The sequence below is a fragment of the Cervus canadensis genome, chromosome 1, assembly GCF_019320065.1.
Source record: "Cervus canadensis isolate Bull #8, Minnesota chromosome 1, ASM1932006v1, whole genome shotgun sequence".
In the NCBI taxonomy this organism is placed as follows: domain Eukaryota; kingdom Metazoa; phylum Chordata; class Mammalia; order Artiodactyla; family Cervidae; genus Cervus; species Cervus canadensis.
In genome coordinates, this window is record NC_057386.1 from 117,906,306 (window position 1) to 117,926,655 (window position 20,350).

The following is a 20,350-nucleotide window of genomic DNA, read 5'->3' on the forward strand; positions in this document are numbered from 1 at the left end:
AGACGGACATACCCATTTCAAAATAAGCATACATATGAGCTAAGAACCATTGACTACCTTGAGCAGCAACAAAGGCAGAATAAGAACTAAGAAATTCTGTTCTAAGACATTTAACACTAGAGGACTCCATTCTTCCAATACATGAGACTAAGACAATGCAAAAGCAAGCTATGGTTAAAACACTGAGAAACTGTATACTAAGCCAAGTCAAAGCAACAGTCTCCAAAAAGCAAGCTGAAAAATTATACATATCTCTGGCAACAAATAAAGTTAAACCGTACAAAAATAAAATCTGATCAAGTGGCAGATTATTTTTTCCTTTTCTCAAAATTTACCTTAATATTGCCATTGCATGAACTTCTACTTTTTGCTATTTTATGTGTTTATATTTTATAAAATATATATTTCAAAAATTTATTTTGTGGGATCATAAAATTAGCAAAAGTTTTTTAAAAAAAGAAAGAATAGAAAGTAAGTTGGAAAGTATCCACAGCCCTATATCCTGGCAATATTTCAGTACATACATCTAATGACATCTTTTATTAAGGAGAGGTGGATGGGAGAGGAGTGGGAGAAGGCCATTTTACAATCTGCTCTCTTCAATCACTACTGGGAATATCTATGTGAACAAATAAAGACACATAGTACCACGAATGGGTGCAGGGAGTGAGAATGAGGTGTTGTAGTTTTTCTACCATATAGGTGAACTGTAATTTCTTTACCTGTGTCCATATTAATGTATATGCTTTACTTAAAACATACTCCTAGAAGTAAAAATGATACTAAAGATGTATATGTATATGTTAGTATTACCAATTTTAAAAAATATACCCATTTTACAACAGAAGAAAAATTTTAATTTCTGAATACTTTTCCTGAGAATATACTCCAACAATAAATAAAAATAATGATAAAATTTCTTCAAAGAATTATATTTGGGCCCCCCAAAATTCTTCCAGTTTAAAAACTTGCCAAGGTGAATACAAAGATTGATTTTAAAGGATTTATCTTAATACAGTATCTTTCACCTTCCCTGATGTATCTAGTGTTACAGTTTGATACTTCAAGTGAAAGTGTTAGTCACTCGGGTTGTGTCCAACTCTTTTGCGACCCCATGGACTATAGCCCACCAGGCTCCTCTGTCCATGGGATTCTCCAGGCAAGAATACTAGAGTGGGTTTCCATTTCCTTCTCCAGAAGATCTTCCTGATCAGGGATCAAACCAGTGTCTCCTGCAGGAGATCCTGCATTGGCAGGCAGGTTCTTTACCACCGAGCCACTTGGGAAGCCTGATATTTCAAGTAAATAAGACCAAATAAAAACCCAAGTAGGAAATATCTGCTTTCAGAACATATTATATCCACAAAGCATTTCTTTAAAAAATTCTAGCTGGACATCATAACCCTTTATGAGCTTAACTGGGCAAATTTCATTTCTCCGGGATGCCAGTTTTACTTAAGTATCAGCCCCAATGTATCCAAATGAGGCACCTTCACAGGTATACAAGGAACATGAAAAATGTGCTAACTAGCAAAGAAGGAGAAGCTGCATCCAGAGGGGAAAAAAAAAGCATCCCAAGCAACAGATATTTTTTTCCCCTCTGTGGATTTAAAAATCTTAGCAGGCTATATAAATGGTTGAATTTACAAAATAGATGTAAACTTTTAAAGCTAATCTTTCTAGTCTGTTCAGTTATTGCTCTGGGATTTCTGCCCATTTTCTGAAAATATACCAGTGATCTGATGCAGCGGGACAATCTAAAGATTGTCCTTCAGATTGTTCTTTTTTTTTTTTTTTTAGATTGTTCTTACTAGAACCAAACAAAACATACATTAGGCCACAAAAGAACAATCATGTTTCCCAAATAAATCAATTAAAGAATCTGAAGAGTTGTTCATCTTTAAAACACACACACAAAAATACCTGGTTGATCCACACACACAAATACATAGATTGACTCCTATACATGTATGCAAGCATACATGTGCAGACACACACACACACCTGCAGTTAAACCACAGTAAAAAGGCTTTCAGAGAAAATCCCACAGCCCAGGAGATTTGGGCATCAAGTTACCTGTTGCATTTTCTTGTATTCGCCCACTCTGGCATAGGCCATGAAGAGGTGAGAGTGATATTCCTCACTATTGGGAACTTTCTTCACAGCTGCCTCATAAAGTTTTGTGACTAACTCCGCTAAGACAAAGAGAAACAGGATTTTAATTACTGACGTGTAACAAATCTTAGCAGCAAGTTTTTTTTTTTTCCTATTTGGAGAAAACAGATGTCTCCTATCATTAAGGAAGAAGAAATATCTGCTTTGCCTCACCTGATCATTACTCTTCCCTTGCTTAGGTGTTTTTCAATAAAGAATGGACTAGGTCAGCCCCCCGATGACATTGGCAACATATAAGACTCTCCAGGATCTATCTAGCCTTTCTGTCTTCTTCCAAATTCCTTCCTCCTGACACTTTATGCTCCAGCTACATTGAAATATTTGTAGTTCCACGAGATTCCCTGTCCTGTATCATATTTCCATGACTTCACATTGTTTCCTCTGCCTGGGTTCCCCTGTCCTCCCTTTTCTACTGAGAGAACATCACCTAAGACCCAGTTCAAATGTAATCCCCTCTTGCCAGGAACAGGGCTTCCCAGGGGGCACAGCAGTAAAGGCAGGAGATGTGTGTTCGATCCCTGGGTAGGGAAGATCCCCTGGAGAAGGAAATGGCAACCCACTCCAGTACTGTTGCCTCGAAAATTCCATGGACAGAGGAGCCTGGCGGGCTATAGTTAATGGGGTCATAAAGAGTCGGACAAGACATAGCACACGCACATCCATGCACACTGCCAGAAACTATGCAAGTTCAAATGTAATCCTTTCCTGACACCATCTCTTCTCTTCCACCTCAGTTTGATCACTGCTTCCTTCTGGCACTTTTAAATCTTTTAAGTAACTTTTTTATACAATGTATTAATATATAATACAATATACTATCTATTGATCTATTTTTCCTTATAGACTATGAGTAACATGAGAGCAGAAAGAATACCTTTCCTCTGTGACTCTAGTACACTACTTGTCATAGAAAAACATTCAACCAATACTTGTAGGATAATTTTTTTTTTAATGCTAGGAGAGAATCCATAGCACTAAACTGACATAATCCCTAAATAATCAGATATATCTCAATTCTTAAGTTTTAATCTTTTATAAGAATGAAAAACAAAACTGAACTATAAAATAACATTTTCTGCCTGCTAGGTTGGCAAAAAATTTGTTTTTCTCAGTTTTACTGAGAAATAATTGACAAAAACTATTTTTTTTAGGAGCACAACATGATGGTTTGATGGCAAAAATTTTTTAAGTCTAAGTATACCAATGACAAGGATGTGACGCAACTAGAACTCTTATACACTGCTAGTGGGAGGGTAAATTTAGAAGCAAGTTGACATCAGGTTTACCTTTAAGCTGAACCTACACCCTACGACCTAACACCTCCATTCCTAGATTCTAGTGTACTCACCCAAAAAAGTATTTTGTGGCAGTGAACATGAATTAACTACAATTAACTACAACACTTGGATATTAGATGAAAAGGGCAAGTTACAGAAGTTATACAGTATGAAGCCATTTACATTAAGTCCAAGAATAAGCAAAACTAGCAACGTATTGCTTAGAAAAGCAAATGTGAAAATATTTTTAGAGAAAAGCAAGAGAACTAAAAAAAAATATTCAGGATAGCAAACCCCTCTTAGAAAGTTAAAGGGGAAATGAGACTGACAAGGGACAGACAGGAAGTCCTCTAACCGCAGGCATGCCTCGTTTTTCACTGCACTTCCCTTTACTGTGATTTGCAGACACTGTGTGTTTTACAAATTGAGGGTCTGTGGCAACCCTGTGTCTAAACAAATCTACTGGCACCATTTTCCAACAGCATTTGCTCCCTTTGTGTCACTGTGTTACATTTTTGGTAATTCTTACAATCTTTCGAACTTTTTCATTATTATAAAGTTATGGTGATTTATGACCAGTGATCTTTTTTTTTTTTTTGAAATCTATTAATTTATTTGGCTGTGCAGGATCTTTGTTGCTGAACATGGGCTTTCTTTAGTAGTGGTGAGTAAGAGCTACTCTCTAGTTGCAGTTCATGGGCTTCTCATTGTGGTGGTTTCTCCAATTGCAAAGCACCAGCTCTAAGGCACACAAACTTAGTTGCCCGCAGCATGTGGAATCTTCCCAGACCAAGGATCAAACTTGTGACCCCTGCACTGGCAGACAGATTCTTAACCACTGGACCACTAGGCACATTCAACCACTGGTTATTGAAGTTACTACTGGAATTGTTTGAGAGCACCACAAATCATACCCTATAAAACCTTGAACTTAATCAACAAATGTTTGTGTGTTCTGACTGCTCCATTATCTAGCTGTTCCTGTCTATCTCCCTCTCCTCAGGCCTCCCTATTCTTTGAGACACAATATTGAAATGAGGCCAGTTAATAACCCTACAACAGCCTCAAGTGAAAGGAAGAGTCACATGACTGGCCCTTTAAATCAACAGCTAGAAATGATTAATCTTAGTGAGAAAGACATGTAGAAAGCCAAGACAGGCTGAAAGGTAGGCCTCCTGTGCCAGTTAGCCAAGTTGTAAATGCACAGGAAAAGTTCTTGAAAGAAATTAAAAGTACTACTCCAGGGAATTCCCTGGATGGGGAACCAGGTCCCACAAGCCAAGAGGTGCAGCCCTTCCCTAAAAAAAGTATTATTCCAGTGAACACATAAATGATAAGAAAGTCAAACAGCCTTATTGCTGACATGGAGTAAGTTTTAGTGATCTGGGTAGACAATCAAACCAGCCACGATACTCCTTTAAGCCAAAGCCTAACCCAAAAGAAGACTCATAACTCCCTTTAATTCCATAAATGTTGAGAGAACTGGAGAAAAACTTCATGTGACTCACTTTACTGCAATATTCACTCTAATGTGAAACCAAACCCACGATATCTCCAAGGTATGCCTATACTAATAATGCTCAATTTCTTAAGCTGGGTGGTAGGTTTAATGAATGTTCATTTACTTCACATCAAATGTTCTAGTGTGTTACATAAAATATACTCTTCTATAACATGTATTGTTAAACATATGTATCTCATAACAAAACATTTGAAAAATCAACAAGGAAAAACTTTATCTACAAATGAAACTATAGACTACCTAGGATACAGTCAGAAATAATCTGGCAGGCAGAGGGGTATAGACTAAAACTGACCATGTGTCAATAATTGCTGAAGGTGAGTAACGGGCACAGTGGGGTTTATTATGTTATTCTGTTTCTGTGTTTGAAATTTTCCATAATAAAAGGTGGGAAAGGGGGTTTCCCTGGTGGCTCAGTGGTAAAGAATCCAGCTGCCAATACAGGAGACCCAGGTTTGATCCCTGATCCGGGAAGACCCCACATGCCTCAAAACAACTAAGCCCATGTGCCACATGCTTGAGCATGTGCTCTAGAGCCCAGGACCTGCAACTACTGAAGCCCGTGCTTTGCAACAAGAGAAGCCACCACAAGAGGAGCCTGCGCACTGCAACCAGAGAGTAGTCCCCGCTCACCCCAACTAGAGAGAAGCCAACGAAACGCAACAAAGACCCAGCACAGCCAAAAATGTATTTTTTTTAAAGTGGGGAAAAAGCAACTCTTTCATTTAGCGGATAAAAATGTCATAAATGAAATTCAAGTCCTCATTCCAATTCAAGGATCCTAATATGTGCAAAATAGCCACTCTGTCCACAGCCTTTGCAGGCCATGATTAATGCATTAGTTTACCTGCTGTCATCCATCAAATCATGAGTGGTAAGTAAATCAGACAAATACAGAAGTCAACGAGAAATATCCAAAAATTAAGCACAGTTTTAAAAACACTGAAAAGAAAGAAACGTACGTCGGTGCATCTCCCGGTAAAGAATAGTCAGTGCCTGCAGCGAGTTGTCATCTGTGGGTTCAAGAGCGGCCACCTCCTGTGCCAAGATGAAAGCTTCCTCTTGCTTTCCAGTTCTCTGTAAACCGATTGCCTTTAACACCTGAGAGAAAAGACAAGACTGCTTTTTAAAGGACAGAAACGGAAATATGAACCAAAGAAAGGCAATTTGAAAGCACAAGGTGAATTGTAAGATACACCTAGGTTGTGAATCAACTATTGTACTAAAAGTACCAGCAAATAAAGGTTCTTTCCTATTTCAGTCATATTAAGAATGCACAAAGCAAAACAAAAAAAATGTACAACACCCCTTAAAGGGACCCTGTGAAAACAGAATAATTAAATTAGAGAAGTCATGTCCAAAGAAAAAAACAGCGAGCTTTTAATTAAATACTATTTATGGCATTTAAGGGATCAGGAAAATATATGGCCTAAGAAATACTCTGAAAAACACAGGCACTAAAGAGATTAATGAAACACCTTTCCCTTTAAAGATTACAATATATAACCCACCAAATATAAGTAACTCGAAGGCAAATGAACTTACCTTAGCACAATGAAGATCTTTATGCTTTTTCAACAACTTATCTGCTTGCTGAATTGCCATTTTATTATTACCATTGTCAAGATAATCTATGAAAACAGAAGTTAGGGTCATTATATGCCTTCAACAACAAATATGAAAAATGCATAGGCTAGTATCAGATGTTTCAGAAAGTGTTCTAATTTGGTATTTAAAAATATCACAGAGCGATATGAACTCTAAACAGACAGGATGGTCCAGAACCCAATCTTATATTTTGTTATAGTCATTTCTCATCCAAAGGCAATATAATCCAGTTATACTAGTCTTTAATGAAGATTCAAGAGATGACAGATGACACTAATATTTTTACCTATGTGAAACAAATGGGTTTAGTCACACAAAAATTAAAATATCTAAAAAACAGTTTATTATACTCAAACTTCAAATCTACCAAATGGACCACGTTCCCTCAATAAAATGTGTAATGTGTACTTACTATGCCACAGAGTTAAGAATAATTCGCTGGGGGAAAAAAGATAGTAACAGTGGTGGCAAATTAAATCCAGCAATATTAGGAGTAGACAAGGATGTACGAAAAACAGTTCTTTCATATACATTAGTTGAAACAGAAACTAGCACTGACTTTGAAGAAAAATTGACTTCTAAGTTCCCTAACCTATGAATCCATTCCAAAACACAAGGAATATGGAGACCTGCTATAAAATTTTGTTAAGGAAGAAAAGCAATCAATTATTATTCAAAAGTAGAATAAAAGCAAAGATTAATTTCCAAATGAGAGGATCTAAAAGAAAATGAGAAGTGTGTTAATGGGCAACAGTGGTAGATGTTAATTCTATATATAGGAAGATGACTAAACGCTGACCAGTCTACAACCTACTACTACTACCAAGTCCCTCTTGGCTCATCGAGGTCCCAAATCAGCATGGGAACAGACAAAACAGGAACAACTCAAATTAATCTATGGACCAAATGCTGGTGAGGACAGGGAACAAAAGCAACTCTTATTCACTGCTGGTGGGAATGCAAAAATGGCACTGCCACCTTGGAAGACAGGCTGTTTCTTAAAAAACTAAACATACACTAACCATATGATCCCGCTCCTTGTTACCTACCCAAATGAGATGAAAACGTACTTTCACACAAAAATCTGCACATAAAAAAAAAAAAAAAATGCACATAAATGTTTACAGCAGCTTTGTACGTAATTGCCATAACTTGGAAGGAACCAAAGTGTCCTTCGGTAGGCAATTGGATAAAAAACTGTGGTACATCCATCCACACAATGAAATATTATTCAGTGATAAAAACAAATGAGCAAAAAAAAAAAAAAAAAAAAAAAAAACAAATGAGCTAGCACGTCAAAGGAAAAAAACAGAGGACTCTTAAATGCACACTGCCAAGAGAATGAAGGCAATATGACAAAGCTACATACTATATGATTCCAAGCATATAACAGTCTGAGAAAAGCAAAAATTATAGGTACAGTGGAACAGTCAGTGGATGCCAGGAGCTGAGGGAAGGATGAATAGCTGGAGAGCAGGGGATTTTTTAGTGCAGTGAAACTATATGATGCTGTAATGATGGTATGTGTCAATTATTCATTTGTCAAAACCCACAGAATGTGCAACATACAGAATGAACTCTAATGTAAATTAGTAAACTAGGGAGTTAACAATAACATATTACATTGGCTCAGCAACTGTAGCAAATGCACCACACCAGCGCAAATGTTAGTAACATGGGAAACTGCCGGGAGAAGAGGGGGGTGTGTGTGTGGGTGAATAGGAAAAACCACTCTAGAAAAATAAAGTTGATTAACTTGAAAAATATTTATCTAATAAAAGCAAAGATTCATTTCTAGAAAAGGAAAGTAAGAAGTGTTGTAAATGGGAAATAGGGTGGTAGCTGCTGATTCAGAATACAGAAAGATGGCTGAACACAAGCTAGTTCACAATCTACTACTACAACTGGTCCCTCTTTGCTCCTCAAGGTCCCAAGTTAGCAACAGGGAGACAGGAGGCAAAGACAACTCAAAATCATCTATGGTCTGGTGGCTCAAGGCCAAATAACAGAAACACACTATCATTTTATCTGACGGCTTCAATTTTTCTCCAATGAATACTTTGCCACAGCTTTTAAAAAACAACCACATGAACACATGAGTTTCATCTCTAGTCTTTCTTCAATGCACTTAATACCAATGAGCACCAGTAAAGCTAGGTACAATGATTAAGAAAACTTACTCTGGAGGAATCACAATCTAAAAAAGATCAAAGACTTAAAACTCAGGTAGAGCAAAATCACAGAAATCTAAAAGCACACAAAATCTTGGCCTGAATACCTAATACCAGTTTTCTTAAATTCTTAGTTCAGCCGACAGGCCACCATTTGTCCTTATAGAATATGAGAGAGGTTTCAGTTCAATAAATGAAATCTTCTCTCTCTAATAACCTGATGGTGGTCTCATGAAGAGTGAGTTCTAAGTTATGTCTGACTCAGTCCTGTAAGACTCCAGGTTCACAGACCACACCTTGAAGCTTTCTCAAAGAGTAGGTATCTTTGGTGAAACCCCAGCTCTGAGGATCTCCCCGTAAACGGATCAGACCAGAGGTTAGGACTACAAGGACACTTAACTTTTCCTCTCTGTTGTTGACAAGGCTCTGATATATTAATATATGCTGCACCCTTGCCCTCTTCTCTGGGAGTGGTTTCCACAGACTCTGATGAAGGGGTAGAATTGGATGAGCATGTCTAGATCACGTAACTGAAGCCCAATGGAGTGGATATTTGACCCAAGCTGGGTAAACCTGGTAGTCTATAACTGCAATGCTGAAACCTAGTGTCAGAAAGCTATGTAGAACTCCATTTGGAAAGCAATAAATATTTCCAGTTTGAGATTATCAGGGGCAGGTCCAGAATTTCCATCTGGAAGGAGCCTTGGGAGATGCAAGTTGGTTAATGGGGAGTGAAAAAGGGAGTTATCTCTTGGCTCTTCATTCATATAACATTTATAAAAGAATAATGTCAATTATCTTTATCAAAAAATAGATGGGGGGGTAGGGGGCAGTGCTGATTAAGCAAACAACCTCTCCCTACTCTATCTTCGGCCAACATTTGGGCCCTGTGGAAGTGATGCGTAAGCACATTAAAAAACAACAAAAAGGTTTGAAGAGCCTAGCAGAGAAAAGAATAGACACCAACAGATAAGAGCAGCAGAGACAAGCATTTGAGAGAGAAGCTTCAGATCTTGACAGCCTTCCAGTTTCCATCAGGCTCTAGAACATTGCATTCTTGCCCGAGGCTCCCACAACGGTTTATAAACAACCTCCCTCTACTTGAGCTTGTGTCAAAGAGTTTCTGCTCCTTGCACCCAAAAGAATTTTAACTAAGACACCTCACCACATTCAGCCTGCTGTCAGGCTGCCCCTTCTTGGAAGCCTACAAGCCTACTGATTAATTGATTGCTGAGTCTTTGGGAAATGTTTATTTCTATTTTACATCACTGACTTTGTAATATAAATTATGTAGCACTTGGTGAAAACAAGCCAAGAAAAATGATATCCTAAGTCTATTTTCTTAAGTCTTTTTAAAAGCTTACTCAAGGGTAATTGTGGCTTGACCACGAGGACTGGTATGGCTCCCTTAATAAGAGTAAGTCGGTCAGCCATCCACAAATCAGGCAGAGGAAATAAGACGATAAAGTGTCAGTTAAAGCAGTGCTCTTCAGAGCATAGTTATCACTCCAACCAATCTGCTTTTAGGTGATCTCTGCAGGCAGTCCTAGATAACACAGTGAGAAAGCTGACTTCTAATATTTCCTTTATATTAAGGAGATAGTCTCAATTTTGTATTAGCCTGTCACTTCTTTAATATTTGCTAATGCCCCCCCCCCATTTTTTTCAAACAGAGAAGTAACAGGTCTCAGATTGAGAGTTTCACAACTATCAGAAACTAGTTAAGGGACTTTCCTGGTGGGCCAGTGGTTAAGACTCGGTTTCCACTGCAGGGGGGCACAGGTTCAATTTCTGGCTAGGGGACTAAGACCCTACATGCCACTGGTTCAACAACAAAAAAATGTATGACTTTAATAACACTGTTTTATTCTCATTGTATGTACTTATTCTTATGGTTTGTTTTCTCAGGGCAAGTGACAGATTTTCCACTAACGGTAATAATGAAGATTTGTTGTTGTTTAGTCACTAAGTGAAGTAAAACTAAAGTCACTCAGTCGTGTCCAACTCTGCAACACCATGGACTATACAGTCCATGAACTCTTCAGGCCAGAACCTGGAGTGGGTAGCCTTTCCCTTCTCCAGGGGATCTTCCCAACCCAGGAATGGAACCAGGGTTTCCTCCATTGCAGGCGCATTCTTTACCAACTGAGCTATCAGGGAAGCCCTATCGCTAAGTCGTGTCCAACTCTTTTGTAACCCCATGGACTGTAGTCTGTCAAGCTCCTCTGTCCACGGGACTTCCCAGGCAAGAATACTGGAGTGGGTTGCCATTTCCTTCTCCAGGGGATCTTCCTGACCCAGGGATTAAACCTGTGTCACCAGAACTAGCAGGCGGATGCTTTACCACTGAGCCACCAGGGAAACCCAATAATATAGATTATTTTTAAATAAATTTAACAGTCAACTTAGTGAAAAATATTAAGTAAATAATAGTACAGATGATACTATAATATAGCTAAAATCATCAGATTGGATAAAAGAATGATAGAAATCTGGGAAACACTGACTATCAAAATCTGCTGAACGAATGAGCTAGCCCCACTCCTGGGTAATACGGCCAACAGAAGCTCCTCTTCCCTGCAGATGCAGACAGACAGCAGTAGGCCCTGACACAGACAGGCCTACTGTCTACTGGCCCTGTAGAGAGGCCCTGGGACCAACATAAGACTTAAGAATCAGGGACTTCCCTGGTGGCCCAGTGGCTAAGACTCCAAGCTCCCAATGCAGGAGCTCTGGGTTCAATCCCTGCTCAGGGAACCAGATCCCATGTGCCACAACTAAGACTTCACACTGAAGATCCCGCATGCTGCAGCTAAGACCTGGTACAGCCAAAAAAAAAAAAAAAAAGACTTAAGAATCATAAGTCCAATCATACTTAGGAATACTGACAATAGAAAAGGGATCAATCTCACAAATAAAAAGGAAAGTCTTTAAATTAGGTGTCCTTGCAAATACTTTTAAACCTTCCAGAGTAGCTGAAATCACCTGCACTGTTTTCACTTCCTACAAGGGCTTCAGAGACTAGTCAAGATATTGCTCCAAATTTAGAAAAAGACCAAATACAAGACAGCTCCACTTTCAAATTACAATGTCCTTTGCTTAAAAACCCTAAATGTTTGAGAACAGAAGTCTTGCTTTCACCAAGAACACAAATTGTAGGTGAAACATTCTTTTAATCAACAAGCCTTTGTTAAATACCTAATGTGCAAGATGGGGGGTGGTGAGGTTGAACGTAAAAATGAATGGTTGAACTTAAAAACAAATAATGCCTTGAAAACTGATGGCCTTCCATCCTGCATCTGTCCCTTTTAGACCTATTTCCCACACGGTATTCAGAGTTATCCTTTTACAATGCGGGAGAAAGAGATACATACATACAAAGTGACCACAACAGGATATTCAAGGAACAATGATTAGTGATGGCTTCCCATGATCAAACTGGACTTTTAAAAGTCTTTTCAGTTAACTTTTAAATAATAAAAATAATACAGTCAGAGTGAAAAAAAAAAAGTGATTCATATAGGTATAACAGAAAAGAATTATCAGTCTCGTCATCTTGCCCTACGCACCCAGGACCCTCTACTCTGCATTCTTCTAGGACTTTTCTGTGCATTAACACGTCTTTCTAAGCTTAAAATGTTTTTAGAATCTCAAAGTCTAAGAGCTTTTAAGAGGTCAAGATTTCAGAACAGAAGACGACAGGTTGTGCCAAGTAACTTTTCTACAGAAAGAAAAGATAATATTCACTCACCAAGACACCCTATCACTCCTGGGGCAAAACAGGACAAGATTCACTGAGCTAACACCGCCCAACAGAAGGTTCAGAATATATAGAACAATCATGTGAAGACTTGGGAAGTTTTAATAATGAACTATAGCAAAATAATTACCTGGAGTTTGGCCACACATGGAAGGGAAATGTCCTAAAGCACCAAAGAAGTGATTATCATTCAGGAAACACAGCTAGGAAATAAGTTACACAGGATTCAGGCTAGAGCAAGACTGCAAGTCAGTAACCAATGAGGATACTGTGGCACAGGGAGTGCCACTCGATATTCCGTGACATTCTAGGAGAAGAGTCTAAAAAAGAATGAATATATGTTTAACCGAGTCACCCTGCTGCACACCTGAAACAAACACAACACTGTAACTCAACTACACCCCAATAAAATGTTTAAAATAAGTATACAAAAAAAAAAAAGACCGTAAGTCAATAACAAAGATTAGAAAGGATCTTGTGCCATAAAAGTATATGTGTGTGTATTCTAAAGACTACGGAGATATTTTTTCTTTGAAACTTCTCTATTTTTATTTTACAATTCCTGCATCCTATAAAAATTTATTAAGTGCCATATCTGACCATCACTTCCAACTCTACACACTTACTAACTACCAAAAACATTTAAAAATAATAATGGTAGAAGAAAGCACTAGAGCTCACCAAGTCACATGGGAATACAAAATCTGTTCAGAACCACAAAGTACAAGAGAATAATTTTAGTGAAAGGAGAAAACAATAAAGTAGGCGTTCTGAGAAACTCAAGATGGTTTTCAAAAACCAAAAATGCAATACCCAAACTTACCAATTTATGAGTAAAGAGATGCACTCTAAAGACATTTGACTAAACAACTAGCTATTACATACGGAGACATCAAAAACAGAATTTCAACCTACCATAATTTCACAATTAATCACCCTGTCTGCTTCTACCCTCAACAGCATTGGCAAAAGCTGAGGTCATAGGCAAAGTTTCTAACAGTTGTAAAATCCTAAACCTTGGTAATATAAATAATGCTGCACAAAAGACAGTAAGGCTGCAGAATCCAAACTCAGTAAGGGCTGAGCTCTCCAGTGAGAATTCAGTTCAGTTCAGTCACTCAGTCTTTGCGACCCCATGAATCACAGCACGTCAGGCCTCCCTGTCCATCACCAACTCCCAGAGTCCACCCAAACCCATGTCCATCAAGTCGGTGATGCCATCCAGCCATCTCATCCTCTGTCGTCCCCTTCTCCTGCCCTCAATCTTTCCCAGCATCAGGGTCTTTTCAAATGAGTCAGTTCTTCACATCAGGTGGCCAAAGTATTGGAGTTTCAGCTTCAACATCAGTCCTTCCAATGAACACCCAGGACTGATCTCCTTTAGGATGGACTGGTTGGATCTCCTTGCAGTCCCAAAGGACTCTCAAGAGTCTTCTCCAACACCACAGTTTAAAAGCATCAATTCTTCAGCACTCAGCTTTCTTTATAGTCCAACTCTCACATCCATACATGACCAGTGAGAATGGCCACGTTCAAATTCCAGCTCTACAATTTACTAGCTACAACCCTGAGCAAGTTAATCTCTGGCCTTCAGTTTACTATTATGCTCACAATAATCTTACCTACCTAAGGATAGTTAGCACACAAACAAGCACTCAACCAACGCTGAGTGTTGCTGAACTTTGGGCTGGTGGGTAAGCACCACCAAGCAGCAGCTCATTCATCTGTCAGCTAATGAAATAAATTCAAGGGACAATAGTGGTTTAGGGATACTAAGGTATTTAAACACAAAAGCAGAGGCTGTCCCAAGGTCCAGAGGTCAAAAGTCAGAAGTGCTGAAGTCAAGGGCAGTCCTTTTCCTAATTCTGCCAGTGTATATTAATTGCCTTTGAACTCCTAAAGAAAGTATCTTCTAATCTTCTTCTCAAGTAACTATAAGAAAAGCTACATAATTCTGGCTTCAGTTTTAAGAATATGACCTATGTATCTGGTTAACATAGCCTGATGTTTAACAATGTGAAAGGGACTAGTTTTCCTATTGGATAGTTCAAAACAGTATTAATTCTAAGTGACTTATGGGCACCAAAGACATTTTCTTTGGTCCTCAAGAACAATTTTTAGAAATCCAATTATTCTTAAAAATATTCAATCTTAAAAAAAAAAAAATGTATGGCAAAAACCACTACAATAAAAAAAAAAAAAAGTCTGCAGGCAGCTGCTATAAAGCAGTAATGAGCTACCAACTGTGAACTCTGGATTCACCCTGGTATACTCAAGTCACCCTTGTATACTTCATCTCTGCCCTTTTATACTGGAGGACACAAGACTTTACAGCCCTGGGAAAATGGAAATCTACCACTCTCCACCTATGTGACCTTTGGCAAGTCAGTGTCTTCAGCTCAAACTAAGGTGATTTCCAACACAGTGGTTAAAAGAGTAAGTCTGGGACAGTCCGCAGAGGTTAAGATTCCAGTTTCATGTTAGGTGAGTGACCTTAGACAAATTACACATCAATAAAGCCCCCAGTTTCCTCATCTGTGGACAGAAGAGCGGGAGAGGAAGGGAGAAGGGGATTGGGAAAAACCACCCACGCCAGAAGAAAATGTGAAGATCAAATAATAATAAATATAAAAGGCCAAGGAGAGTGACTGACATAATTAGCAGACTATCCACATTATTACTATTGCTGTTAATAATAATAATTATTATTATTGTTATCAACAAGGCTGTTGCTAGAATCAAATAAGACTCGAGAGCAAAACATCATACAAATTACAAAAAGCACAACCAGTTGTACCAGAAACATAAAGTTACCCCCATCCAAAAAAGTTAAATCACCTCAGCCTTGAGGAGAAGCCTCCATTTAAGTAACATCTACCCTATAAACACGAGGCCTCCTTTTGCAAAAACCACTGACCTTGAAGCCTTCCTCACTATGAACTAGACCAAGACCACACAAGCATCTAAGAGGAAAGGAAATACAAACGGGACCACTTTCCAATTACAGAACGTCTCGATTACTGAAGAGGTTTTTCTCCCTTACTCAAATACGTGATTTTTCGCAACTGGAAGTGCAGAATGCCATCAAGGTCTTAAAGCCTGAGGGTTGAGGTAAGCGTTATGAAAGGGGATCCACTTAGCACGCGGAAGGCAGACTGCAAAGGAAAAACCAGAGAAGCTACAAGAAGGAAGAGCGCTCCCTGCATGCCCCCCGACACCAGCTATTGCGGTCGCTTCACCGCTATTTTGGGCCCAAGACCCCCCCGCCCCGCCGCCCCCGCTTCCCACGTGTGCCCAGAGCAGCTGTTCCTCCACCAAAGGGCTCTGTATTGGGAGCCTCAAATCAGGGCCTGCTCCTCACTCGATACGGGTTGACCTTGCGTCAGCCCCTTCCCCTCCCTGGACCTCTGTTTCTCCCTGAGCGCCAAGCACAGTCAGTCAGACAACACTTTAGGCCCCGCTCCCACAAGTAAAAAGTCTTCAGTGAGGAATTTTTCCTCACGCAGGGGTGTCCCACCCTCATGCCGGAGCCAGCTTCCACCTGCGGACAGACAACGCAGCCTGTGGGTAGCGCAGGTCCCGGCGAGAGTAGTCTCTCACAGGGCCTGCCTGTCAGGCCGGCTCTGCCGACCTGCGGCCGCCCTGGCCGCGCCGCTACCAACTCAGAGCTCGGGAAAGCCAGGCCGGCGCTTACGCGAGGCCCGTGGCTGCGGCCTAGAGGCCCGCGCGGCCCGCCCCCTGTGCCCGCCGGCTCGGCTCCTGGCCCCTCAGCGCCCCTCCCGGGCCTTCGTCCCGGCTTCGGAAGCCCTCGGCGCATTCGGCTGGCGACCAGACTGGCCCCAGGCACTCACCGTAAATGGGTCGGAGGCGCCTGTCGTTAGGGTCCTGCACATGGCCCCGCGTCGCCATGATGACAAGCGCAGAACCGCAGTGCGCACGCGCGGGGCAGGCCCCCGGGAAGGGGCTGTTAAAGGGCCAGCGCCGATCTCGCCCTTCTATCGCGATGGTCGCGGGGTTGCGACAGAACGCGCCGGCGCGGAAAACACAGACACCCAAACCGCATCCCCGACGCACCTCCCCGCCCCCCCCCCCAGGTGTGTCACTTCAGTGGCTCGCTTTCCTCCCTTCTGCTGGTGGAGTCGGCCTAGCTGTTAGAAGCGGCCGTTACTATTAACATCGCTTCCGAGTCGCTTAGTGGAGAGTGAGGAAAGTGAGGGGAGGCGGGGGGTGAAGAGACTCGGTTAAAGACTGGGCTCGGCTGCTCCTGCTCATCCTGTTTCTCCTCTGTGCTGAAGGACCAGTTAGACTTGTCTTTGATTCACTGTTGAGGAACCGGGAACTCTTGTGGGAGGGTGACCCCGGGGACAGTAGGGGAAGAGGGGTGCTGAGCGACAAGTAGAAACGTGCCAGAAAAGTTCGAGGCCCCTTCACCCCTTCCTCGGTGCTCAGCCTGCTAAGAAGCATCCTAGAGATCAAAGTTAACAGTACTATTTGAGGTGATGAAAAAGGAACTTCCCTTCTGTAGTATTTTTTTCTGGAAGACCCATAAACTCAGACTAGTTACAAAAGAAAACATCAAACAAATCGCACTGAATGACATTCTACAAAATGCCTGAATGGTAGGCTTCAGGACTGTCAAGGTCATGAAAAATAAGGAAACAGTGAGAAGCTGTTACAGACCAGCAATGCCTAAGGAGACAGGAGGACCAAACATAATGTGATATCTTCCTTGGGATCCTGGAACAGACAAAGGGCATCAGGGGAAAAAGAGTTGAAATTCAAATAAAGTCTGCTGCTGCTAAGTCACATCAGTCGTGTCCAACTCTGTGCAACCCCATTGACGGACGCCCGCCAGGCTCCCCCGTCCCTGGGATTCTCCAGGCAAGAACACTGGAGTGAGTTGCCATTTCCTTCTCCACAAATAAAGTCTAGAGTTCAGTTAATAGTATTGTGCTAATGTTGTTTTCTCATTTTGATGAATGTACCATGATAATGTAAGATGTTAACTGGTTGAGGGGTATATGAAAACTTAATCCTCTTTTCACCCTCTCTGAAGTCTAAAATTATTCCAAAATAAAAGATTTTAGAATGCTTTTATTGTTTGTGTTTTAAAATTTTTGGCCGCACCCTGCAGTACATGGGATTTTATTTTTCCAATGAGGGCTTGAACCCCCTGCAGTAAATGCAGTCTTAACCTCTGGACCACCAGGAAAGCCCCTAAATGCACTTGGTGGGGGGGTGACTACTTTTTAAAAACAAAATGCACTAGAAACTCCCATCCCAATTCTGTCCTGAGTTCTAGCTGAAAGAGAAAATTCCAGAAGCAATTACACAGAAAAATTATTATTGAGAATGGGGATGGTTGGGGAGAGGGAGTCCCTCAAATGAAGATATGATCTGTGATCCTCATAGAAAATAGTTCCTAAAGCTGAGGAGATTTTAAAATACGCTAGATGGGGACCTCCCTGGCCATTCCACTCCAGAGGACACAGGTTTGAGCATCACCTGGGAACTTAAACATTATTAGGCACTGCCCCAGACATACTGGATCAAGTGCTCTGGGAGTGGGGTTGGCGATTTGTATCTTTACAAATCCTCTTGTGATTTGGATTCAGACAAAAGTTTCATCCTGTTTTAGGTCAGAAGTGGGCAAATTATGACCCTTAGGCCAAATTTACCTTACTACTGTTTTTGTACAGTTTGTGAGCCAAGAATGATTTTTACATTTTTAAATGGTTGGGAAAAAATAATCAAAAGAAGAATAATATTTCACAATGTGAAAGTTATATAAAGTTCAAAGGTCAGTGTCCATAAGTAAAATTTTATTGAACCCAACTATTCATTTATGCATTGTCTGTGGTTGCTTTTGTGCTACAACAGCAGAATTGAGTAGTTGCAACAGAGACCTTGTGGCCCAAAAGGTTAAAATATTTACTATCTGACCCTTTACAGAAAACATTTGCCAATCCCTATTCTGGAATACTCTCAAGATAAATGAATAAACAGAAACCTCCAGGGTAGAGTTGTCAGGTCAAATATGGTACAATATTTGGGGCATACTTACACTAAAATGATATTCACTATTCACCTGAAATTTACATTTAACCAGGTGACCTGGATTTTTTAATTGAGACGTACTTGATTTACAAGATTGGATTAGCTTCAGGTGCACAGGGGTTCTGCATATTTATTTGCTAAACCCTATCCCAGGGAGAATGCCACGCTTCCAAAATCATACTAACCGACAAGAATGAAGGTCAGGAGCAGTAAGCTGATCCCAGGCTTGCTCTTAGGTGCTACGGCTACATAGGACTGGGCCGGACTTGGGCTTGGAAAGGGGAGAGAAGGGAGGAGACCTGGGGTTCATCTATGACACAAATGGGAGAGCTGGTGAGTTACCCGAGTTTCAAGAATTTCCCAGAATGGAAAAGTGCAGCACCTTAAAAGGGGCACATAGGCAGCTCCTGACCAGGACTGTGGTTCCTCAGCTATGTTCTTAGATTACCTTTGTTGACCTGGCCCAAGAGGAATGCTGATGCTTGGCACCCTGCTACCTGAACTTGGCAGGGCTGGAGTCTTATGGACCCACCTAAGAGAGGCCTGTAGATCCTTAAGTTACCATGCTGGGTAGAATATGTCTCCCTCCACCCTGAAAGCCTGTTTGACATACAAGCAGGATGAATTAGCCTTTTTCTTTTTTTTTTTAGCCTTTTTCTTTTCTTTTTCTCACTCCTTGTCCTCAAAAGCCTAAGACTGAAAAGCAGTCACCTGGCTCTAGGCCTGCTCCCTGAGCGGCAACTTTCACACCCTTTGGCCTGAATCATTTCAGGTAACAAACGAGATGCCCCCCAAAGGAGCCAAGAGCCTATCCTTCTCTCTGTACCTTAGAGCTGATGTTATGGGAAAATAGTTGGTATACAACAGATGTTCATTCAATGGTGGTTTCCATTATATTGACTTAGAAGAGGGGGCTAGGCCCTTCCTTCTTGTTCTATTTGGTGGCAGATTTGATCTGGTAGGAAACCCTCTTGCTCAAGAGCCGTGAGGCACGCCAGTGCATCGTGTTGGTAGCTGGGGACGCAGGACAGGGCTCTGCATCACTTGGATGTAGTGGTTGTGGGCATCTCCACTGGGTAACTTTTCTAATTTTCTTTTGCTTTTCTTTTCCACCTTGATTCAATGCCTAATCCTTATCCTCCACAGAATAAACAGAACAGTGACACAGTTCATATTTTCCATGGATTACTCGACCTTTTAAAAATGTATTTATTTTTCTTTTTGGCTGCACTGGGTCTTCGTTGCTGTTCTAGGTCTTCCTCTGGTTGTGGAAAGTGGGAGCCACTCTCAAGCTGCAATGCAAGGGCTTCTCATCGCAGTGACTTCTCTTGTGGAGCACAAGCTCTAGGTGCATGGGCTTAAGTAACTGCGGCTCACTGGCTCAGTAGTTGTGGCAAACGAGTAATATCTGGGAACATCCTGCAATGCTTAGTATAAATAAGGATAAAAACACCAAGTAGGCACAGAATAAAAGGTAGGCAGAGATCAAGGCAGAAAAACACAGAGAGTAAAGAGTTGGGGGTAACTAGGGTTATGGTCTTGTTTCGGCCAATAATTCAAGATACACTCCTGGGCCTCATTTTTCCCAACACAGAAAGAGAGAGTGGATCTCAGGGCCGCTTTCAGCTTTCGGTCCCAGCGGGGCAGCCTTTGTTCACTCTAGCACTTCCAATTCTGTCCACCAGGTGGCATATGATGCTAAATTGCCCAGGCCTCTTTCAAATTAGAAGGGATAGATCTCATTCTAACTGTTCTTTAAAAAATAAAACAGAGGACATTC

The 20,350-nt window shown here is 40.8% G+C and overlaps 1 protein-coding gene across 1 annotated transcript in view; it reads right to left on the minus strand.

The window, feature by feature from the left end:
• Positions 1-16,499, minus strand: part of NAA25 (N-alpha-acetyltransferase 25, NatB auxiliary subunit) — a 64,544-nt gene extending 48,045 nt beyond the window's left edge. The window contains exons 1-4 of the mRNA XM_043439273.1: positions 16,365-16,499; positions 6,520-6,605; positions 5,937-6,075; positions 2,077-2,195 (exon numbers count right to left, since the gene is read on the minus strand). Coding sequence (XP_043295208.1) covers positions 2,077-2,195; positions 5,937-6,075; positions 6,520-6,605; positions 16,365-16,422 — 402 coding nt within the window. The 5' untranslated portion in view covers positions 16,423-16,499. The remainder of the gene's footprint in view (positions 1-2,076; positions 2,196-5,936; positions 6,076-6,519; positions 6,606-16,364) is intronic.
• Between the last annotated feature and the right edge of the window lie 3,851 nt (positions 16,500-20,350).